Raw genomic sequence first — 22,789 nt, 5'->3', positions numbered from 1 at the left:
AACAAATAAACTGTCTTACATTACAAAGCGTTGACAATGTAGTCATTTAGAAAAAAACCGAACATAATTATATTAGGATCATAAATACTATGACCTGGTGCCAAACAAATGCTCTAAAAATGTTGTGAAGATCAGGGCTGTTTTCACAAGTGGCAAAATTTGGCCACAATTCCATTACAACCTAGAAATCCAAGTCATCATCTGTTACATGCAGCTTTGTTAAGAATTTCATCCAAATGCATTTCAAAACAATGCAAAGAGTAAAATCCTCACTAAAATTATACACGAGAATAAAGAAGCTACAATTACAAAATAACTAGCAAGCTGAATTTTGAGTAGATTTTATTTCCTAATTGTAAATAAAATTAGAAATCCTATTTATTTACATTATACTGTAGATTGCTGCATATTTGAGGAATTAAATTCAGAAATATTAATGTACAGAAATTCAAATTCCTAAAATCTAAATCTGAAAAAGGCTGAAAAATACAGAATTAGACACTAAGATATGATTTTTTATTAATCTTTTCATTCATTTTCATCTTCAATACCTGATTGTGAAACAGTACCAACACCATCAACTACGATTGAAACATCTACACCTACCTCTACTTCTACAACATCAACAAGTACAAAAACAATTACTTCAACTCCATCAACAACCTCATCCAAAACAACGTCAAGTACACCAAGTACTACTGTAACGAAGACAACACACAGTGTTCCACCATCAACATCATCTACAACTGTAACAACAACCATATCCACATCAACAAAGACAACTCTGACAACTACTCCTGTTTCTACAAGTACCAGTAAAACTACAGTTTCAACAACACCAATCACTCAATCATCTACTAGTGTTTCCACTACTTCTTATACCACTTGTCCTTATGCATATTCCATGAAATGCTATTGGTCATCATTGATGACAGATAATGATACACCGACAAACCCAGGTAAAGATGGAGAAACATATCCATCAAGAGATCATTCCAGCGAAGAAAATGGCATATTCTCAAAAGGCTTCTCTAAAGAAAAAGAAGGTCACTTTGCACAAAAAGGTTCTAATGAAAAAGTTAGAAAGCCTCAGAAAGGATATTTCAATGAACTATTCAAAAAGATTTTCAAAGGTTTCTCAAATGAAGAAGATGTTGACCATGACACTGGTAGGAAAGATTCTAAACCACAAGACAGCAAGCCCAGTAAAGGATATTTTAATGATTTATTCAAAAAATTCTTTAAAGCTTCATCAAGTGAAGAAGAGCAAAGCCGCGACTTTGGAAGAGAAGATTCTAAAGAGGAAGTCAGCAAAACAGATAAAGCATTTTTAAATGAAATAGTCAACAAAGTGTTCAAAGATTTTTCGAGTAAGGAAGATATACCTTCAGACGTCTTCTCTGGTGATGATCTTGATAGCTCAGAAGTGTTAAACTTTGCTACTTATGAAATATGTTCAACGCAAGAAATGGCCAGTGATGTTAAGTGTGAAGTAAGACCAGAGTTGAAAAACATAGTAAACGATGTACTATCACCGTGTAGCAGGGACACAAGCATTGCTTGTCTTCTGGCCAAACAGGGAGGAATTGATGCACCAGTATGTGACAAATATATAATAAGGGTGCAGTGCTGCTCTAAAATCTGTGGTGAAACAACAACACCAATCACATCATCTTCAATCAAAACATCTACAAGCTCTGTCCCAACAACGTCTCATATTGTAACATCAACATCAAGTCCATCAACATCACCTCCATCATCCACAGTAGGAACATCTATAATATCATCAACAACACAATCAACAACACCAGAAACATCAACATCAACAAAGTCAACAACGACAACAGGAACACCAACAACAAGAACACCAATAACCTCTACAACTACCACCACCCCTACCACCATCAGCACTAGTACTAAAGGTAAGATTGCGTTTAATATTAGCATAATTAGGATTTCCTGTGTCAGATAATTCTGTTGATTTACTCTGGATCTACATTATTTTTAAATTTGTCTTTTTTTACATTGCATATCTTCTCCTGTTGTGCATGTGTGAGATAATCATAGGTGGGAATTAGTACATGAACTTGAGTTAGCTGCTTTAACATAAGAGGGTGATCCATTAGACAGAGCCGTGAGGCATTTTCAAAACCATTTAAAAAATGTGAACATTATGAAGAGATAACTAAATTATTTAACTGTAAAGGAAAATGTGGGGTAATATTTGTAAGAACAATATCAACATTATTAATTGGGTGATTTTAATATTTTTATTATTATTTATCTATATACTAACACTTACAGAGATGAGCTTTTTTGGAAGGCTTAAAACATCCTTTTTACAATACATTTAAAAATAGAACACAAAATTATATGTGTAAATAAATGGGCGGGCGATTTGTGTTGAGCGATACCTTCCAATATGCAAAGGTATCGGTATCGGATTGGATCGGCCGATATCCCAAAAATATCGGATATCGCCGATACCGATACCCGATACCAATGTATATCAATGGGACACAAAATATCGGAATAGTTCCCAGGGTCTGAAGGAGATGAAACTCTCCTTCAGGCCCTGGGATCCATATTCATGTATAAAATAAAAAATAAAAAATATGGATATACTCACCCCTCAGACGGCCCCGGCTCTCACCGTTCCAAGCGTCTGCCTCCGTTCCTAAGAATGCAGAGTGAAGGACCTTCGATGACGTCGGGGCTTGTGATTGGTCGCATGACCGCTCATGTGACCGCTCACGCGACCAATAACAAGCCACGACGTCATCGAGGGTCCTTCACTCCCTGCATTCTTAAGAACGGAGGCACCGCTAAGAGCCAGGGTCCACCGGAGGGGTGAGTATATCAATATTTTTTATTTTCATTATTTATTTTTTACATGAATATGGATCCCAGGGCCTGAAGGAGAGTCTCCTCTCCTCCAGACCCTGGGAACCATACGCACCGCACACTTCCGATTCCGATTTCCGATATCGCAAAAATATTGGAACTCAGTATCGGAATTCCGATACAGCAAATAGCGGCCTATACCCAATATTTGAAGTATCGGAATGCTCAACACTACGGGCGATACAAATATGGGAAAAAGGGTAGGTATACGTGGTTAAATCTTGTGCAATTCACTGCTATTTCTCGTAATCCTCTGTTAGGTATTATGAGATATGTAAGAGTTCATATCATATAATAAAGTCAAGGTTTCCACAGCGAAACGAGCTTCGGGTGTAATGAGTCCTTGGCTTCTTGCACGATTGGTCATGTTACCTTTACAATTAGATCTAATGTGTCTGCTTTTATTATAATGTTTCATGTGTTCTTTATTGGTTTAATACTGACATATGGATGTAAGATACAAGTGTAAGAGTTTAGGACTCTTTTGTCTTATCGCTCAAATATTTCTAGTATATGGATATAATACCATCTGTATACATGTAAGATATGTATATAAGATATACTTTTTAGACATTATTAGAATTCTCCTTACAATGACCAAGCTCACTATTATATGGATTTTTTCTGACTAATTTGGCATGACATTTTGTATCTACATGACAAATTGTCTTTATTATATGGTATGAACTCCTTGTTTTATTGGATAGGTACTTTTTTTTACAGATATAAATATTTCTGATATTTTATTGACACACAAGTGTTCACCTCATTAAAAACTACGTCTCTCAAGTCCATACTGTAACAAAAAGAGTAACTGTTGTTATAATTTTTATCTTGCACATTAATAGAACACATGAAAATAAGCAAATTTATAATATATCTTATCAGAAAAATCTGCTTCTTTATTCTCCTGTACAGAGCTTTCAGTCTCAAAATTCTCAATTCATAGGGAAAATCTGTATTTTGTGAAGACAGATTTTCCCATTACTGAAATCGAAGATGACATTTGTGACTGATGAAATTTTATGAAGACTGGAGGGGGAGAAGAGAAAGGAAGGGCTCTGCATTTAGCTCCACCCTTCAATTCCCGCCCATCTACATGGAGTTTCATTAGTTGTAACTGTCATCTCCTAGCTCAACAATGTAAAAATTAATGTTCATTGAATGGGAAACATATATATCTTGGTACCATGTTAGCCAGTAAATAGAAAAATATGAAGAATTGGGAGTCCTCATGGTTGATACCTTTTAATGGCTAACTGAAAAGATGATAACAAATTGCAAGCTTTCGAGACTACTGAGGTCCTGATGAAGGGACCTGAGTAGTCTCGAAAGCTTGCAATTTGTTACCATCTTTTCATTTAGCCATTAAAAGGTATCAACCACTGAGGACTCCCAATTCTAAATATTGTTCATTGAATGCAGATTTTACCTGAGAATTAAAAAATTTAGAGAATAAATAATCAGTCCTGGCAGAGAGAGAAATAGATTTATGTCGTAAATTATTTATCAAGTTGCTAATTTTGTTGTATACTATTGCTTTATGAAATACCAATTAAAATGACACTTACTTTTTATATTAGTTTGGAGTTTGGATCATGTGTGTAAATCACGTGATCAGGATGAATTTTTGTCTACTACAAGCAATAAAAATTCCTATTGAATCACGCAAACAGAGATCTTAAAATCCTTGAGAAAATTACACATAAAAATGCAATGACAACCTGTTAAAGGCTTCCTTTCAGGCAATTCTAGCTGCTTAAACTGGTGGAAGCAGAAATCACAGCCAGGTATATAAAATACTGAAATACTCGGGTGGTTTAAAAAAGTTTTGAATAATAATTTTGAAGATCTAGTCTGATGCCATTACCAAGAACAGTCTGGCTCGCCATCAGTAGGCTCCTCCCAGGGCTGATAAAGTTGATCAACAGGTCTATCCCTCGAGTTTACATAGTGAAAGACCTGTCAATCAGTGGCAACTGAGCTAGAGAGAGACTGTCGGGGCTGCACTGGACCAGTCTGGATCTTCAAAGTATTGCCTAACTTCTAAAATCATGCAGCCAGGTTCTGATTCATGTTGGCTGAGGTTTGGATAGCATGAATTGCCAGATAGGTTTTCATTAATAATAAGAATTAGCATGTGGGTATAGCATGATGGTGCCTGCTAAAACAAGTAAACCAAAAATGTTTGAGCATTTCTCTTTCAAATTTACAATAACTATAGACTTCACCCATCAATTTATTAAGTTAGTTTAACTAAAAAAGGAAACAAATAAACTGTCTTACATTACAAACCGTTGACAATGTATTCATTTAGAAAAAAAAAGGAACATAATTGTATTAGGAATTAGGATCATAAATACTATGACTGGGTGTCAAAGAAATGCTTTAAAAATGTTGTGAAGATCAGTGCTATTTTCACAAGTGGCAAAATTTGGCCACAATTCCATTACAACTTAGAAATCAAAGTCATCATCTGCTACATGCAGCTTTGTTAAAGGGACTCTGTCACCTGAATTTGGAGGGAACAATTTTCAGTCATATGGGCGGGGTTTTCGGGGTTTGATTCACCCTTTCCTTACCCGCTGGCTGCATGCTGGCTGCAATATTGTATTGAAGTTCATTCTCTGTCCTCCATAGTACACGCATGCGTAAAGCAAGATTGCCTTGTGCAGGCATGTACTACGGAGGACAGAGAATGAACTTCAATCCAATATTGCAGCCAGCATGCAGCCAGCGGGTAAGGAAAGGGTGAATCAAACACCCCAAAACCCCGCCCATATGACTGAAAATTGTTCCCTCCAAATTCAGGTGACACCCTTTAAGGATTTTATCCAGATGCATTTCAAAACAATGCAAAGAGTAAAATCCTCACTAAAATTATACACAAGAATAAAGAATCTACAATTTCAAAATAACTAGCAAGCTGAATTTTGAGTAGATTTTATTTCCTAATTGTAAATAAAATTAGAAATCCTATTTATTTACATTATACTGTAGATTGCTGCATATTTGAGGAACTAAATTCAGAAATATTAATGTACAGCAATTCAAAAATTCTAAATCTGAAAATGGCTGAAAAATACAGAATTAGTCACTAAGTTGTTTTTTTTTATTAATCTTTTCATTGCAGTATGCACAGACACTGGAGGATGCACGTGGTCAGACTGGTATGATGTATCTTATCCTGCTTATGGCAGTGGAAATGGAGATTTTGAAACCTTCGACAACATAAGAAAAAAAGGATTTAACATTTGTGATGCACCACAAAATGTCGAGTGCAGAGCAAAAGAATTTCCAGATAATTCTCTAGCAGACCTTGGTCAGCAGGTCACATGCAGCAAATCTGTGGGTCTTATTTGTCGTAACAGTGAACAACAATTTCCAGGATTATGTTACAATTATCAAATCAGAATACAATGTTGCTCTACATCTTCAATACCTGATTGTAAAACAGTACCAACACCATCAACTACGATTGAAACATCTACACCTACCTCTACTTCTACAACATCAACAAAAACAAGTACAAAAACAATTACTTCAACTCCATCAACAACCTCATCCAAAACAACGTCAAGTACACCAAGTACTACTGTAACGAAGACAACACACAGTGTTCCACCTTCAACATCATCTACAACTGTATCAACAACCACATCCATGTCAACAAAGACAACTCTGACAACTACTCCTGTTACTACAACTAAAAGTACTAGTAAAACTACAGTTTCAACAACACCAATCACTCAATCATCCGCTAGTGTTTCTACTACTTCTTCTACAACTTGTCCTTATGCATATTCCATGAAATGCTCTTGGTCATCGTGGATGGTAGATAATGATACACCGACAAACCCAGGTAAAGAAGGAGAAATATATCCATCAGGAGATGGAAATGAAAATGCTAGAAAGCCTCAAAAAGGATACTTTAATGAACTATTCAAAAAGATTTTCAAAGGTTTCTCTAGTGAAGAAGATGTAGACCATAACACTGGAAGGAAAGATTCTAAACAACAAGACAGCAAGCCCAGTAAAGGATATTTCAATGATTTCTTCAAAAAATTCTTTAAAACTTCTTCCAGTGAAGAAGAGCAAAATCATGACTTTGGAAGACAGCATTCTAAAGAAAAAGTCAGTGAAACAGATAAAGTATTTTTAAATGAAATAGTCAACAAAGTGTTTAAAGATTTTTCAAGTAAGGAATATATACCTTCAGATGTCTTGTCTGGTGATGATCTTGATAGCTCAGAAGTGTTAAAGTTTGCTACTTATGAAATATGTTCAACGCAAGAAATGGGCAGTGATATTGAGTGTGAAGTGAGACCAGACTTGAAAAACAAAGTAAGCGATGTACTATCACCGTGTACCAGGGACACAAGCATTGCTTGTCTTCTGGCCAAACAAGGAGGAATTGATGCACCAGTATGTAACAATTATAGAATAAGGGTGCAGTGCTGCTCTAAAATCTGTGGTGAAACCACAACACCAATCACATCATCTTCAATCAGAACATCTACACCCTCTGTCTCAACAACAACCCCTCCAAGCAGCACAACTATTTCTAAGTCAACAACAAGTTCAACATCTCATTCTACCACATTAATAACTCCTACATTAAGTACCACATATACTATTACATCTACATCTGGAACTACCACTTCTCCAACTACTACAGCATATTTTACCACATCATCAACATCATCTACTTCTTCAACTACTCCTTTATCTACAATTGTTTCATCTTCTACCAGCACGAAGATTACATCAGAACCTAGTTCAACATTTTCTCAGACAACGACATCACACATTTGTTTCTGTCAAGTGAATAAGTCACTATTTTCGCCTGGTAAGTGTTTTATAGTTACATATATTTATATTTTATTAGTGTTATATTGTTATGATTGTAGTATTTGATTTATCGGTTTCTTAACAGGCCAGTTTTAATTTTTTTCTCCTTTTTTGTTTTTTCCTTTTTGTCTAAAAAACAAACTTTTCTCTTTGTTGTCGACATAGTCATATGTGGTTTTGTTTGTGTCAGGACTAGTGTTACGCAATACCTTCCAATACTCAAAGGTATCGGTATCGGATGGTATCAGCCGATATCCAAAAAATATCGGATATCGCCGATACCGATACCCGATACCAATGCGAGTCAATGGGACACAAGTATCGGAAGGTATCCTGGATGGTTCCCAGGGTCTGAAGGAGAGGAAACTCTCCTTCAGGCCCTGGGATCCATATTCATGTAAAAAATAAAGAATTAAAATAAAAAATATGGATATACTCACCCCTCCGGCGGACCCTGGACCTTACCGATGTAACCGGCACCCTCCGTTCCTAAGAATGAGCAGTGAAGGACCTTCGATGATGTCGCGGCTTGTGATTGGTCGCGTGACCGCTCATGTGACTGCTTACGTGACCAATCACAAGCCGCGACGTCATCGCAGGTCCTAAACTCACTGCATTCTTAGGAACGGAGGCTGCCGGTTACATCGGTAAGGTCCAGGGTCCGCCGGAGGAGTGAGTATATCCATATTTTTTATTTTTATTCTTTATTTTTTACATGAATATGGATCCCAGGGCCTGAAGGAGAGTCTCCTCTCCTCCAGACCCTGGGAACCATACACTGGGAACTTCCGATTCCGATTTCCGATATCACAAAAATATCGGAACTCGGTATCGGAATTCCGATACAGCAAATATTGGCCGATACCCGATACTTGCGGTATCGGAATGCTCAACACTAGTCAGGACAAGTTTTAATCTTTCATGACACCATTCACTTAACCATAAAATTTACTGAAATCGTTTTTAAAAATTACAAGTGCAGTGAAATTGTGAACAATTACCTTTCCAACAGTTTTTATTATTGTATTTTAACCCCTTCACCCCAGGGCCATTTTTCATTTTTTTTGGTTTTGTTTTTCGCTTACCTTCTTCCCAGAGACATACATTTTTCTGTTCAATATGGCGTTGTGAGGATTTTTTTTGCAAAACTTCTGTACTACTGAACAACACCATTGATTTTACCCTATGATGTAATAGAAAATGTGAAAAACATTCCAAATGCGGTGAAATTGCAAAAAAATGCAATTTCACTATTGTTTTTTTTTTTGCCATGTTCATTAAATGCTAAAGTTGACCTGCCACTATGATTGTCCAGTTCATTACGAGTATACAGACACCAAATATGTATAGTTTTTTTATTTAAGTGATAACAAAAAAATTAAAAGTTTGCTAAAAGAAAAAAAAGGCACCATTTTCCAAGACCCATAGCAACTCCATTTTTTGAGATCTGGGGCTGAGTGAGAGCTTATATTTTGCACACTGAGCTGACGTTTAACATGATTTTTAGGTAAATATGGTGTTTTGATCTCCTGTTATTGCATTGTGTTCCAATTTTGGGGCAACCAAAAACCCATAATTCTGGAGTTTTTACTTTTTCTCTCCTTACGCCATTTACCAATCTGAATAATTATTTTTATATTTTAATAGACTGGGCATTTCTGAACACAGTGTTACCAAATATGTGTATTTTTTATTAATGTTTTATTTTGAATGAGACAAAAAGGAGGTGATTTGAACTTTTATATTTTTTATCTTTTTTAAAAAATATTTTTTCAAATATTCTTTTTTACTTTTCACTTGCTTCAATAGTCTCCTTAGGAGACTTGAAGCTGTGAGCTTCTTTTCACTGGTGTTACTCATAAGAAGGCTTCAGCCCTGCTATGTGTAGCAGAACTGATCATCTGCTATGAAAGCTGGCCACAAGGTGGCGCTCATAGCAGGTCGGCAAAGACAAACACCGGCTCTCCTACAGACCCCAGGCTGTAACGCCAACCCATGAGTGCCCCATGGTCATGTGACAGGGGTACTAATGGATGGAGCTAGTGACACGCTACCAGTGTGATCATGTTAAATGCCCATGCCAGTTGTAGGTGAAATTGGGATCTACCCGCGGCTGTTGGGGGCACATGTGAGCTGATTAAATGTGCTGGAAAGGATGGAAAGCCTGCGTTAATAGGGAAGACACAACATATGATGTATTTATATGTCATATGTCATAAGGGGCTAAGGTTTTCCTTAGGCGGTAAAAAAAATCAGATTTCAGTGTGAATTTCAGATCTAGGCCATCACAAAGTAGAGGCATGTTGCCATTGGTGCATTTTAGACAATAAAAATTTCATTCACATAAAAGCATGAATCCAGAAAAGAGGAGTGTATCTTGCTATGAATGTGAGAGCGCAGCATGTACAAGTATGTCCAAATTTGTAACTTATCCTTTATCCTACTTGGACAAACATGGATGCTAAAACAGGTTACAGATTGAGGAAATGCTATTCCAATAAATATTTAATACATTGCTAACAATACTGTAACTATTTGTCCCAAATTCTTTAATGTGTTACTAAAGTTTGATGTATTTTAATATTTGTTTAGGTGATATCATCTACAAAACAGCTGATCAGAGTGGCTGTGAATACTCAGCAAAATGTAACCTTAACTGTGAAGTGGAAAAGTTTGTTGAGGACTGCTCCACAACAACACCTGTGCCAACAAAATCAACAGTTTCAACTCCAGTATCCAGTTCAACAACCGCTGTCTCCTCAATCCCAACAACTGTATCAACTCTACCAAGTACATCACCATTCACATCAACATCTGCCAACATATCAACAACTGTCTCAACCACTATTTCATCGCCAAGTAAGTGCAATGATATTTTTATGAAGTATAGATTTTGATTAAGTCTGTTGGTCTGTTGGAGTAGCCAGTTGATATCACAGTGGAAATAGCTCTAATCATTAAAGGGGTAATTTTATATTCATCAAGATTTAAACAAGCCATTTTGTAATGTAATTCGTATTATTTATTATCTTTGTTTCCAAGAGCAGAGAGAATTTTATTTCTATAGTTTGGTGCTTTGAGTCTAGGTTACCGGCCATGTCAAACTTACCAGTTTCCTAACAAGGAGCTCACACTTGGCAAGTTATTTGTTATGCAGTTTGCAAGTGCCACTCTGAAGTTAGATCCTGCCATCTTCAGTGTTCCAGAGCTACTTCCATGCTGCACAGGCAAAACGGCCCCTGATAAAAGCATCAGAGAGTGGGAACTTTAGACTAAAAGTAAAGACTATGCTGCTGGTCTGAACTGTCAAATTTCAGGAGAACAACATTCCCTGGCAAGCAGTATACCAGGAGGCAGGGGAGCGTTGTGCTCCTGAATACCAAAGATGAGAACACTCCTTTAATTGATGACATAGCCCCAGCCTTGAAAGTGAACATATTTGGTCCAAAAAAAACAATTACAATTTGTGATACTATATTGGTGTTATTCGCAATCAAATGGCTGGAAACAGCATAAGGATAGGACTTTCACCAGATTTCTCTGTCCTCGTTCCTGTTTTTGACTGAAAAGGGTTGTGCGTTCTAAATGGCTAAGTTGCTCTGTGTGACTGGAAACTTATGAATCCTCCCAGTGCATGCACTCCTGGGCAAAACCCATCTAGTGGTTGCAGCCTTGCTCTACACAATTGGATTGAGCTAGGGCTCGACCAGTCTAGTGACATGGCCATCTAGTGGGCATAGCTGTCTAGTGATGGTGGCCTCTCTAAATACAAGAGAATAGAGTGAGGTTGTGTCCACTAGACAGGCTCTGCCCAGGAAAATCCATAACACATACATCACCAATCTTCCCAGCACAGAAACCAGTGAATCCTCGCAGCTCACAGTGCAAGCCCTGGGGGTATCATAAGTCTGTAGTCATACACAGTGATTGCAAACATCAATTTGGACTGAACAACTCTTTTAAAAATTACCCTAAGAATACACTAAAACCCCCACTAAAAATTGAATGTATTAATGTTTTCAGGAATTGATTGAATATTGAGAAGGAAAATATAATTATCTATCCTGATAGATTAGAGCACAGTAGAATCTCTAGTCTACCTTGTCACAGTAAGGCAGGAGCAGACAAGTGTTTTTGCTGCTTGAGTGCAATCCGACAAAACTTTGGATCTCACTTACACTGATTTTAGTCTATGGGGCCATGCACATGTCCATTTTTTTTCTCGGACAAAGACAGTCCGAAGAAAAATTTGCTGCATGCCTGAGTTTGATCCTATACTCAGCTCACTCGTGGCCATGCAAATCAATGAGTGTGTGGAAATCATCGAACTGCAACCGGATGACATCTGAATACCACTCAATTTCTGAGCACTCACAGAATAGAGAAGATGAATAATATTTTTTCTCCATCTTCTCCTCATCCGAGAATCGGATCACACTATGCTGACAATCAGATCAGAGTTTGATCAGAGTATCATTTGCAAAATCGGCCTGATTCACTAAGATGAAAGCATCTACAGCTTTTTGCACCTGACCTTAGAAAGACAACAATGGTGACATGGGGAACTTACACTGAGTGCATTTTTTTTAATGCTTTTGTATGTTTAAAAATGTCTATTCAAAGATAACCTAAATAATCACTAATTCCTTGTCATTGATTTACAGCTTGTGGTGAATGTGTATGTCTAATGCCAAAATGTGGATCTGGCTACAAAGTCGTTTCTTTCCTGCCACCTGGTGCCTGCTGTGTTAATATTACATGCGGTACGTATGTAATTGCTTTCCTATTTACTTACAGTATGAGAAATTTGGAATAGAATATTTTAATGGAAATATTATCACTTAAATCAGAAAATAATAACTAAAAATAGCACATTACAACATACGTTGCCCATCCTTGTACATTTGGTCTAATATTTATAACCAAAAACTATTTTTTAACTGCAATATTCAAAACATATAAATCGAGAAGTCTATTTTAAGGGATATCTATAGTATTTGAATGCCATTGTATAAATCTAGATAAATACATCCGCATCTTTTGTTTTTGACATGTGGAACGCAATGTAAGTCTACCCTAGCAAACCACTATGAGGGCTAAGTCACTTGTCTGTTTTTCATGTACATGTTCACAGAAAGGACACATACCCATTATAGTCTACGAGGATGTTCCAATGACTGCTCGTTTGTGGTCGAATTGCCTGCAAAGAGAAATTGAACATATGTCTATCCTTGATTTGATTTGCCCAATCAAACTTAAAATTTATTAAAATCAATAGGTCCATCAAGAAACGGATAGAACTTGGAATATTTAGATTTTTTTTGCTTATGAGAAAAATCTATTCCGCACAATGGTAAAAATAAATCTTTTGCCACACTGATGGTAAGAGTGGACACACAGAGCAAAGATAGATGAAAATCCCAATTAGAGGTCCTCACCCAGCCAAATCAGATCTCCAGCTTTGCACTGAGGAGGGGCAACACCCCGAAACATGTGTTTGCAAATGAAGTTTCTTGTTTGGCTTCTTATCTTACGTCGTGTGGCAAGACTAGTTAAAGCACCATTCCAGCGTTTTAATTTTATTGCTGCATTGATGCTACTAATCTAATTTTCCTGTTGCTAGTCTCATCTTTACCAGACACCGTCTTCATGTGTTCTAGGTGCCACTTCAGTCTCAAGCAGTTTGTGTCCTGCCGGATTGTTCCAGTGTTTTCCGGGTGATCCGGAAATCACAGCTCAATGTAGGTTTTTGAGAGCCAGAAAGAGGCCAGAACAAGGTTCTCATAGACCTACAGTGAGGTCTTGTGACTGTTACCTCTGACTTCCTGTCAATCAGAAGTTGTAGTCACAACAGACTGGAGTGGCCCTGGGAAGAACTGAAGACTGCTGGTGAAAAAAAATTGCTGGAGTGGTTGACATTGACTTACAGAGTGGATACATCCAAAGGTGGAACCAGAGATCAAGTTCTGTTCCTACTGAAGAGACTATTTGCATAATCTGATCTAGAACATTCATACCTCTTAAAAAACTGGATTTGTAAATGAGACCTAAGATTCTGGAAACTACAAAAATATATTTTTCTCATGTATTAGACAATTAATTGTAACTTTTGTTTTTTCAGTGCCTGACTCTGTCTGTGTATATGGAACTGATGTATATCAGGTAAAATGTCTTGATGTTCTTTGCAGCATTATTACCTGTATGCACTTATTATCATTTAAGGCAAATGGTAAAATAGATACCCTACTGAATTAAAAGGAAATTAAAAATTAAGTCAATCTATTAATTTATTTTCTTTGCTGTATTTTTGGTATTTTATTTGAAAGGACATAAGGATTGTAGATTGTATAAATTTTGCAAAAGCAACATACATCATGTTTATAACAGTAACAGCAGGTTGTTGGATATAAATGTTTAATGAAAAAAACACAAATGTCTTAAATGAATTGGTAAATTTATAAAATTCTCTCAATTTTGGGGCAAAATATTTGTGAATGTGCATGTTTAGCGAGAAGAGAAATATGTGCAAGAGGTTACGTAAGTTGCACCAAATTTATTTGGCATTGTGCTCCATTTTCATGATTTTAGTGTGATTTGGCCCAATTTCATGAACTCAGGAATGTATCCAACGCTACTAGTGATGAGGGAACGTGCTGTGATAAGGTGTTATCCCCCATGCTCGGGTGCTAACCGAGTGTCTTCGGTGTGCTCGAATAATATGTTCGATTCCCGCGGTTGCATGTCTCACGGCTGTTCGACAGCCACAACATATCCAGGGATTGTTTGTTTGTTAGCACCTTCACTCATTACTGAAAGCTACTGATAAATTTGCACAATTATAAAAACATCTTGAAATTACATTAACAATGTTTATTTTTGTTCTTCTTCAGAGAGGCTCTATTATTCCACAGCCAAAAGATGCCTGCCAAACATGTCAATGTTCCTATGATATGGACAGCGATTCTGGATTCTACGCCATTAAATGTTCCCCAATTGCCTGTGACACCACCTGCAGTCCTGTAAGGATATAATCTAGTGTCTTTTCAGTTTATAACTTCATATATTGCCTTAATTATGCAACAACTATAACTAGAGCTATAACTAAGTCCAGTTTGGAGTTAGGAAAGATGGCACATGATATATTCTGTAAAAATCTAATTTTAATATTCTACGAATACCCTAGCCACTTTCGTTTGCTATCTTTCATTATTTTATCATGTCTAGATCAACTGCCTTAAGTAGAGTGATCCATGGTATCCTAGCATTCAATTGAAAGACCTCATTTAGACTTTACAAGTAACAAATCCCACTGACACTTTTACATATAATAGGCTGTCGCTATGCCATTATTTGATTGGATCCTGAAATGATGATGGTCTCTCTCTAGTTTTTGCTATGTGGTGAATTTGCAGCCACCTTAGGTCAATGTTGTAATTGACACATATTATTTTTCAACATTCCGGCTAATTGGAAAAAATTAAATTTCGCCTTCATTAATCAAAAATAGGATTGTCAAAGCAATGACTTAGTATAGAAGCCATTAGGTGTAAAAGGGAACATTTCAATTTTAGTATTTTTCTGTTTTTCTTTCTTGACTTTATTTTTATGCATTTTTGCTCCAGAAGCAGTTTCCAGAAACAAACTACAACTATTACTAACTTAATATAATAATTTCTGGGTAAATTAACCATTGCATTGCCTGTTCTTTCTTGTATCCTAGGGCTATGAATACAAAGCAAAGAGTGGACAGTGCTGTGGAGAATGTGTGGCAAAACAATGTTCTATGACGGGAGATGATGGCACTGATGTTTCCATTGAGGTAATAAACTATCATATTCCTGTGACCTCTATGAAATTAGACAGCTTTCTATTTTTACCTACACATTAAATTCCTGCCACATGGCATGAAGGCACATTTTTGCTAACTCACAGACATCTTTCTACGTTTTTTAATATTCTCTTATTTGGCCGTACGCAGGGCAAAAGTAAAAAAAAAAAAAAAAACAATTTAAAGGAAATATGTTGTTAGGGCTAGCGGAATGCGCCGAGTAAATAGATATGTTTTTATTGATATTGGTGCGTTCGCAGCCCGGGGTCCACCGTGCTGGAGTACCTGCTGCTACCAAACGGCAGCACTATATGGCGGTATGGACTAACTCAGTTACTTCACCGAGTAGCCGTGAAAGCAAAGCACTGTGCCCTGTTAGGCTTCACAGAGGCACAGGCTAACTGCCCAAACAGAGAGCAGTCAGTGGTCACGCATACACACAAAACTCCTCACCGGAGGTGCCAGCATTCCAGGGGCTTATTTCAGACAGGTCCCTGAATACATACAAACACAAACTCCTCGCCGGAGGTGCCAGCATTCTAGGGGCTTATTTCAGCCGGGTCCCTGAACACACTCTCACGTGACCACACTGGCACAAAGCACATAACAAAGAACAAAACTAGCGCATGGCCGTGCGGCCATGTGAGCCTTAAATAGTTGCAGCACGTACAGAACCTTCCCAGAAGGACCAATGAGAAGCTGCTACAGAGCGTGAGCACCTACAGGACCTTCCTGAAGGACCAATGGCCTTAGCTGCGGTATCTGATCATGTGACCCTCGATCTCCACTGAGAGATCTTACTCTGGGCATGCTCAGAACGAGAAAAGCAGGACTTAGTCCCAGAAGCATCTGCTCGCCGCTGCCCAGCACTGACTTCAATGGCAGAAGCAGGAAAGGCAGCAGTAACTCTTTGTACAGAGTCAGACTGAGCGAGACACTGGGACTGACGTCTCCACTGAGCAGGCTCCACTGCGGCAGGAGAAGAATGGGAGACCGCAGCGGAGATGGCCCGAGATTCCCCCTGTGCAGAGGCGGGAACTCGACCCCTAACATATGTCAGAAAGATCAACCCCCACAAATCACATATATGGGCCTTCAGGTTTTTTAAATTTTAAGCCATTGACACCTTTATATATTCCATCTGTCGCTGCATTTCCTAGAAATTAGCATTTTTATTCAGATGCGAATGAGGCATTAAATGCTCTGGGAGTTACAGAGCACTTCATGAGCCTTTTGTTTTTTTCCCAACCCAGCGCCAACATCTCTACTTTAATTAATTAATTAATTTAATAGCTCCAGACCTGATTTTTTCACCTGATGCCTGATGTCAGAGAGTCAGCTATCAATCAATTTTAACATGCCAATGTGGGGGCAGGGAAATGACCTTAGGAGTCAATACCCTATAAGTGCTTTATCATGGCCACAGCACTTAACACCTCATTTGTATATGATAGAAGACCAAAGTGTTGATGGATTTCAAAGACCTGAATGCCAATATATGTGGTTTGAAGGTTTAAGATCAATAGATATATTATTTTTAAAGAAGAAATCTAGTCAACATTTTTTTAATCTTTACAAATTATGTATGTAATGACAAGAAAGTGTCTTAAAAAACTTACCGATCACCATCTTCACCAGTTCCATTGCCTCTCTAGTCTTCTTTTAAACTGAAATCAGACTAGGACTGGGAGTCGCTTTCTTCATTTAAGTCTATGGAGTTTCATTCTGAGTCTCATAGACTTATACTGGGAAAGCCACTATTGTTCCATATAGTAGATGCTGTATGAACTGAAAAAGCTGCAGAGCTATGACAAGGGACCACAGCGGCATTGGAAACTGGTAAAGACAGCTATCAGTAAGTATTTTAATAGCTTTACATAATGATGACACTTCTTTAAAAAGAATGTGTCACCAGATTTTTGCTACCTCATCTGAAAGCAGACAAATGTAGGGAAACATATCCTGATTCCCATTATGTATTTCCTAGTTTATTGGGTGCAGCATTTGTGACACAATCAGAGTTTTAGAATTAACATGAAGCAGAGCTCAGAAAGCTAATACTTCCAATAATATAGTTTTTTGTGTACATTGTCTCTTGGACAGTGAGCTGCTTATTAGAGAAGGTGGCGTGGTCGGACCAGGGCTCACATAAGAACTGTAGTATTGAATCAACATCTCAAAGCCTAATAAGTGATACAACCAGGAAATCTGTGTCTCAGCCGCTATCTCATGCTGCCCTCAGATTACATGGCAAAAAACAGATACCTTTAAGGGTGCAGAGGATATTATTGAAAGGAGCACTGGTGTTCACATGATATGGAAAGTGTATGACAAAAAGGGGAAAGACTGATTATTCATACAAACTTCCCTTATGATAATTGTTATATGAAAATTAGAGTAAACAATCAGTGATTGACTTCCTATGTCATTGGTCAGCACTTGGTATGGGAAGGTATCCACAAATAGAAAGGGATCAATATAGATAGACAAGAATTATTCAAAGTTGGTCCTTCTAAGTACTCATTGCTAAGAAAGTCTGTACAAGCAAATGAAGATAGTTGATTCCCATCACTTCTATATGTGTTAGTGGCAAACTTTTGGGTTCGAATGGCTAATAAATAATATTTGACCAGTTGAAAAATGTAAGTAAATATGCTCTGATATTTCATCTGCTCCATAACATTCTTTTCTCTTGTCACATACCTATTTTGTTTAAAATAAATACCTCAACCTTGGAATCTAAGCTTCATATGATCTCCTATTTATACATCAGGTAGGACAGACGTACCGCAATACTGAAAATAAATGCAGCTACTACGAATGTAACGAAGAAAATGGTCAGCCCATCCTTACCAAAGTGAAGAACGTTTGCCAGGAGTTAGACATCAGCAGATGTGACCTGGTAGGTTTACATTACGAATGTTTTGTTACCATTTTATATTTTACTAATTGGTTTTAGAGAAACATTTTAGAATTATATTACAATTTTAGAAAAATTTAACTTGCTAAAAAAAGGACATTGGGATGGGAAATTCTATTCTGTGACTCTTTTGACACATAGTAGGCAAAAAACTGACAACTTATGTCACTTGAACAATTTCTTGGCCTTTTGGTACACTAAACAAAGTACCCCAAACAACTCAAGTGTCCAAAGATCTATCTCAGGTTGATGTCTTTGCCACGGATGACTTTAAAAATTAAAAGAAATGTAGCAGGTATTTTACTTGTTTTAGCATTTGCGATAACAGCATTAACAGTGAATGGCATATAACTTCAACATAAGGGTTATGCAACATGTGATTTGTAAGTCTGACTTTCGTTATGAGCTTTGGCTAAAGATAAATGATATTTGATATACCAGTGAAAAATCACCAGGTGTAGTATCATAGTTGTGGAAAAAAATGTTTTATCATGACATTTTCTTTTGTGTATCAGGCAACAATAACGTATGATGAAGATGGTTGCTGCAGAACTTGTCAGCCACGACAAGATAAAGGTATTAAAGGCTTTTTTCGGACAATAATATCAACAATTGACACTGAGAAATACGTCCATATACTGTAATTACAGTTTTCTTAAGTTTTACATAAATCTGTTCTTACATTTTTTTAGACTCAACTACACCTGGTCCAGGATCAGACATAAGCAATGTTACTCCAGGATCATCAGCCACCTCTAAAACATTCAACCCTCCAGAAGACTGTGGTGTTCATACAAATTTGACTGTTGTGGAAGAAGACGGCTGTGTTGCAACAGTTGAGCTCACATTCTGTGGAGGCCCGTGTATGGGAACTTCTATGTAAGTATTTTTCAATTGCAAATTTCTTCAAATTTGTAAAAAATAGTCAATAAATAATATTTTGTTCATAATTTACTGGACTGGTAAGAATTGAAAATAACTTGTGGAAGAAGTAGAGTAGAACATAAAGCATACATTCACCTCTGCATGCAAGTTTTATAATAGATACCTTGCAATGATCTACATACAAATAGGCAAAGCTTCATATTCTTTCATCAACTTATCGTTTAGTGATTTTAAGTTTCAGCTTAAAGATTTTCTACCAAGTTTTTTTTTCCCTATTAAGAGGGCAGGGGATAACTTCATGATCACTGGAGATCTAACCACTGGGACCTCTACTAATCCTGTAGACCAATGCTCTGGAAAGCCTTGTGTGAATTAAGTGGTGGACAACCATCTGTAGAACTGCTCCGTTCATTCTTAATGGAGTAGCGAAGACCAGCGAATGTACCTATCTGCTATTTCTGGCATCCTATAGAGAATGAATGGAGCAGAGTTAGGTCTGATCAACCACCAGTCTATTCACACAAGGCTTGTTAGAACCCAGGTTCTCAGGATAGTGGATAACTTCCAAACTTGCCACAACGCCCGTAAACCTTAGCCTTCCCTGGCTTAGTAAGAGCTACATGCAGCGTTTAGTATTCTGATGACTTTTGAGCCAAAATCTACCCACCTTTCCGCAGAATCTCATTGTCTCCATGCAGCTTTCTCTAGTGATTTACATTGCAAGATTGTACACCAACCCGAAGAAGAAGAATTTATTTTTCACAGAATGAAGTGGGATAGTTTGCATTGTATTATATCAACTTATATAATAACTTAGAATTATGTCTGTAGACAGTGTTGAATAGTTTCTGCAAAAACTAGTGGATTAGGGGGTACTATAAAGAGTGCAGCTCAGCATACACTGTGGATAACTTGGTAACAGCTATTCCTTATGACCCCCTAAGACATGCACACATACCTGGGCCAGAGTTACATCCTTTCTTAAGACATCACTCAGCTATTCATTCTGTGTTTTTCACTTGTATGCACATACCCATCATAGGCTATAGGGCTGTTCATATGTTTGTGTTTTCTTTATGAACCAAGTGTCCTCAAAAAGAAAAAAATATGTAATTTTTTGATCCATAGATCCCACTCACTCCTTCCAATCAATGACTCTTTAAAAAAGAAAATAATGGGCGCAGGTGCCATCCATGTGCCATCAAAGTGCTTTCCTTTTTTTAACTTTTTAATGGCAAGGAAAAGCCTGAAATTTTTTTTGCATACAAGTAACATAAATGCCACACTGATGCCAAAAATGGACATATAGACCAAAAATGGATGAAAATCAGATCCAGCATATTGATGTAAAATGGTCCGTTTTGGTATGCAAAGGAAATGGACATTTGAATCATGCCTAGATGGGCAGGTGCAGATGACCATCTTCTCCACGTTCAAGAAAATCTGTCCTATTATGCTAAACACACTCATACCAGACTTTGTTCAAAGTTTGATGAGGGTGTGATCTGATTTTCTCACAGGTAGAGAGAAAAAAAAGGTTTCTCCACCTCCTCCATGATATCAGGCCATGAAAATCAGACCACACTCAGATAGCTTCTGAGTGTGGTCCGATGGTATCCACAGACACATAGACATAAATGTACAAGTGATATTGAACATGCTGTGATTTTTTACTTGGACCGACTAAGTCTGAAGAAAAAATCTTACATGTGCACAGCCCCTTAAAATAATATGGGGACGAGTGCTATAACGACAGATTGAAACGATCCGGAAGAAGATCTCACTCCTGCGCTGCTGTTGATGAATCCACAACGGTTTCCAAAGGATAAAACTTTTTTAAGAAAACAGGTTTACAGGGTCAACGCATTTCGAGGTCGTACATGACCTCTTCATCGGGACAGAAACCTTTTTGTTACCAGTTAGGACCCTAATGCACTTTCTTTCTTTCTCAGTTTCATTTTTTGCATAATGACAGATAGCATTCTTCCTAGTTATACCGTCATCTACATATCCAGTCACCCACACATAAGGTCATCTACATATACGCTCATCTACATATATATCAGCTCATCTACATATACGGTCATCTACATGAGCCCTTAGAGAGAAGGGAAAGTAAGCCTCAGCCAGATATTCCTGACCATAGATTTTCTCCTGTGAATTCAAAAGTAAGGCAGGATAAAATTCATCGTGCAGTATGCTTTTTGGCTCACAAATCTTGGGTTATGACCATAAATGCAAGATAAGTAGCGCAGTACACTTACAAAATTTTATATGTAGACTATAAAAAGGATAAATAAGAACATTATCCTGAAATTGATCAACCTTTTGAAGTGTATCTTCCGAAACTCCCAGCAATCTGCTGTTAAAACCATTCTAAGAGTGTATGAAAAAATTGAACGTGATAGTTTTGTAGGCTGCTGATGTACTACAAGGGATTCTTATTGAAATGTATAGATCTTGATTGCAAACTTTTTTTTTGGTTTATTTCTTTCTCAGATACTCTATGGATACCAGAAGTATGAAGCACACATGTTCTTGCTGCACAGAGCTTGAAGTAGGCAAAAAGAGTGTCCAACTTCTTTGCAGTGATGGAAGACGTCAGGTCTACACTTACACAGATGTTCTCAGATGCGGCTGTGTTGGTGCCTTCTGTACACCTGAAAAACAACTGAATGCATACGCAATTGGAAGCAATGAGAAGTCTAATAATCACAGCAATGAATACTATTAATGACATACTGAAGTCATCGGAATCAGCACACGTTAAAATCTGAGCCTTTTAGAATTAAGAATTAGAATTTAGGATGAATTTGGTTGTAGTATTATAGAAAATTAGTGTTAGTGATATCATCATTAAATCATTGCATGATTTATAAAGGCCAGATTTTTAATATGCTATTCATTTTTGTAAATTGTAACTTTTCAGAGCAAAAATAAAAATAAAAAAACATGCAAATACCATGTTTGTTTGTTAATTATTTAGTTCTTTAGATTTCTTTAATAAGTTTTATTGGATACAAATGAATTAAAAAAGAAAAACCATTAGAGAATTAATGTTTAGTTTAAACATATAAATAATTGTCCAAGCAATCACAGTCAACAGGGCAGAGTTACAGTACCAGATCCGGCCATACACATATCGGCCCCTGTGTAAGATACTCCCATGAAGGTCTTATGACGCTATACTGATTGGCCATCAATGTTTACTTAGCGAACGTCTGATAATCACAGAAATCCAGTGAGTACCATGTTCCATTTATTATTTATTGAAGGCGCAGAACAGTACATATGAATATGCCCATATCTAGTATTATAGCTTTTTATTCAAGTCAAAGCAGATGATGTTAGCTGGAATACTGCAACGCTTTGAATATGCAGGTTGCCATTGGTATCAAAAG

The 22,789-nt window shown here is 37.2% G+C and overlaps 1 protein-coding gene across 1 annotated transcript in view; it reads left to right on the top strand.

Annotated features, from left to right (window-relative positions):
* Nucleotides 1-22,344, top strand: part of LOC143803853 (uncharacterized) — a 52,175-nt gene extending 29,831 nt beyond the window's left edge. Inside the window, exons 4-14 of the mRNA XM_077281618.1 lie at nucleotides 567-1,922; nucleotides 6,038-7,753; nucleotides 10,348-10,614; nucleotides 12,420-12,518; nucleotides 13,877-13,917; nucleotides 14,646-14,774; nucleotides 15,476-15,574; nucleotides 18,357-18,485; nucleotides 19,019-19,079; nucleotides 19,196-19,382; nucleotides 21,888-22,344. Coding sequence (XP_077137733.1) covers nucleotides 567-1,922; nucleotides 6,038-7,753; nucleotides 10,348-10,614; nucleotides 12,420-12,518; nucleotides 13,877-13,917; nucleotides 14,646-14,774; nucleotides 15,476-15,574; nucleotides 18,357-18,485; nucleotides 19,019-19,079; nucleotides 19,196-19,382; nucleotides 21,888-22,122 — 4,319 coding nt within the window. The 3' untranslated portion in view covers nucleotides 22,123-22,344. The remainder of the gene's footprint in view (nucleotides 1-566; nucleotides 1,923-6,037; nucleotides 7,754-10,347; nucleotides 10,615-12,419; nucleotides 12,519-13,876; nucleotides 13,918-14,645; nucleotides 14,775-15,475; nucleotides 15,575-18,356; nucleotides 18,486-19,018; nucleotides 19,080-19,195; nucleotides 19,383-21,887) is intronic.
* Nucleotides 22,345-22,789: the final 445 nt, after the last annotated feature.

The sequence above is a fragment of the Ranitomeya variabilis genome, chromosome 2 (genome assembly GCF_051348905.1).
Source record: "Ranitomeya variabilis isolate aRanVar5 chromosome 2, aRanVar5.hap1, whole genome shotgun sequence".
Lineage (NCBI taxonomy): Eukaryota > Metazoa > Chordata > Amphibia > Anura > Dendrobatidae > Ranitomeya > Ranitomeya variabilis.
The sequence above is the reverse complement of the archived record's forward strand: the minus strand, read 5'-3'. Positions and strand labels throughout refer to the sequence as shown.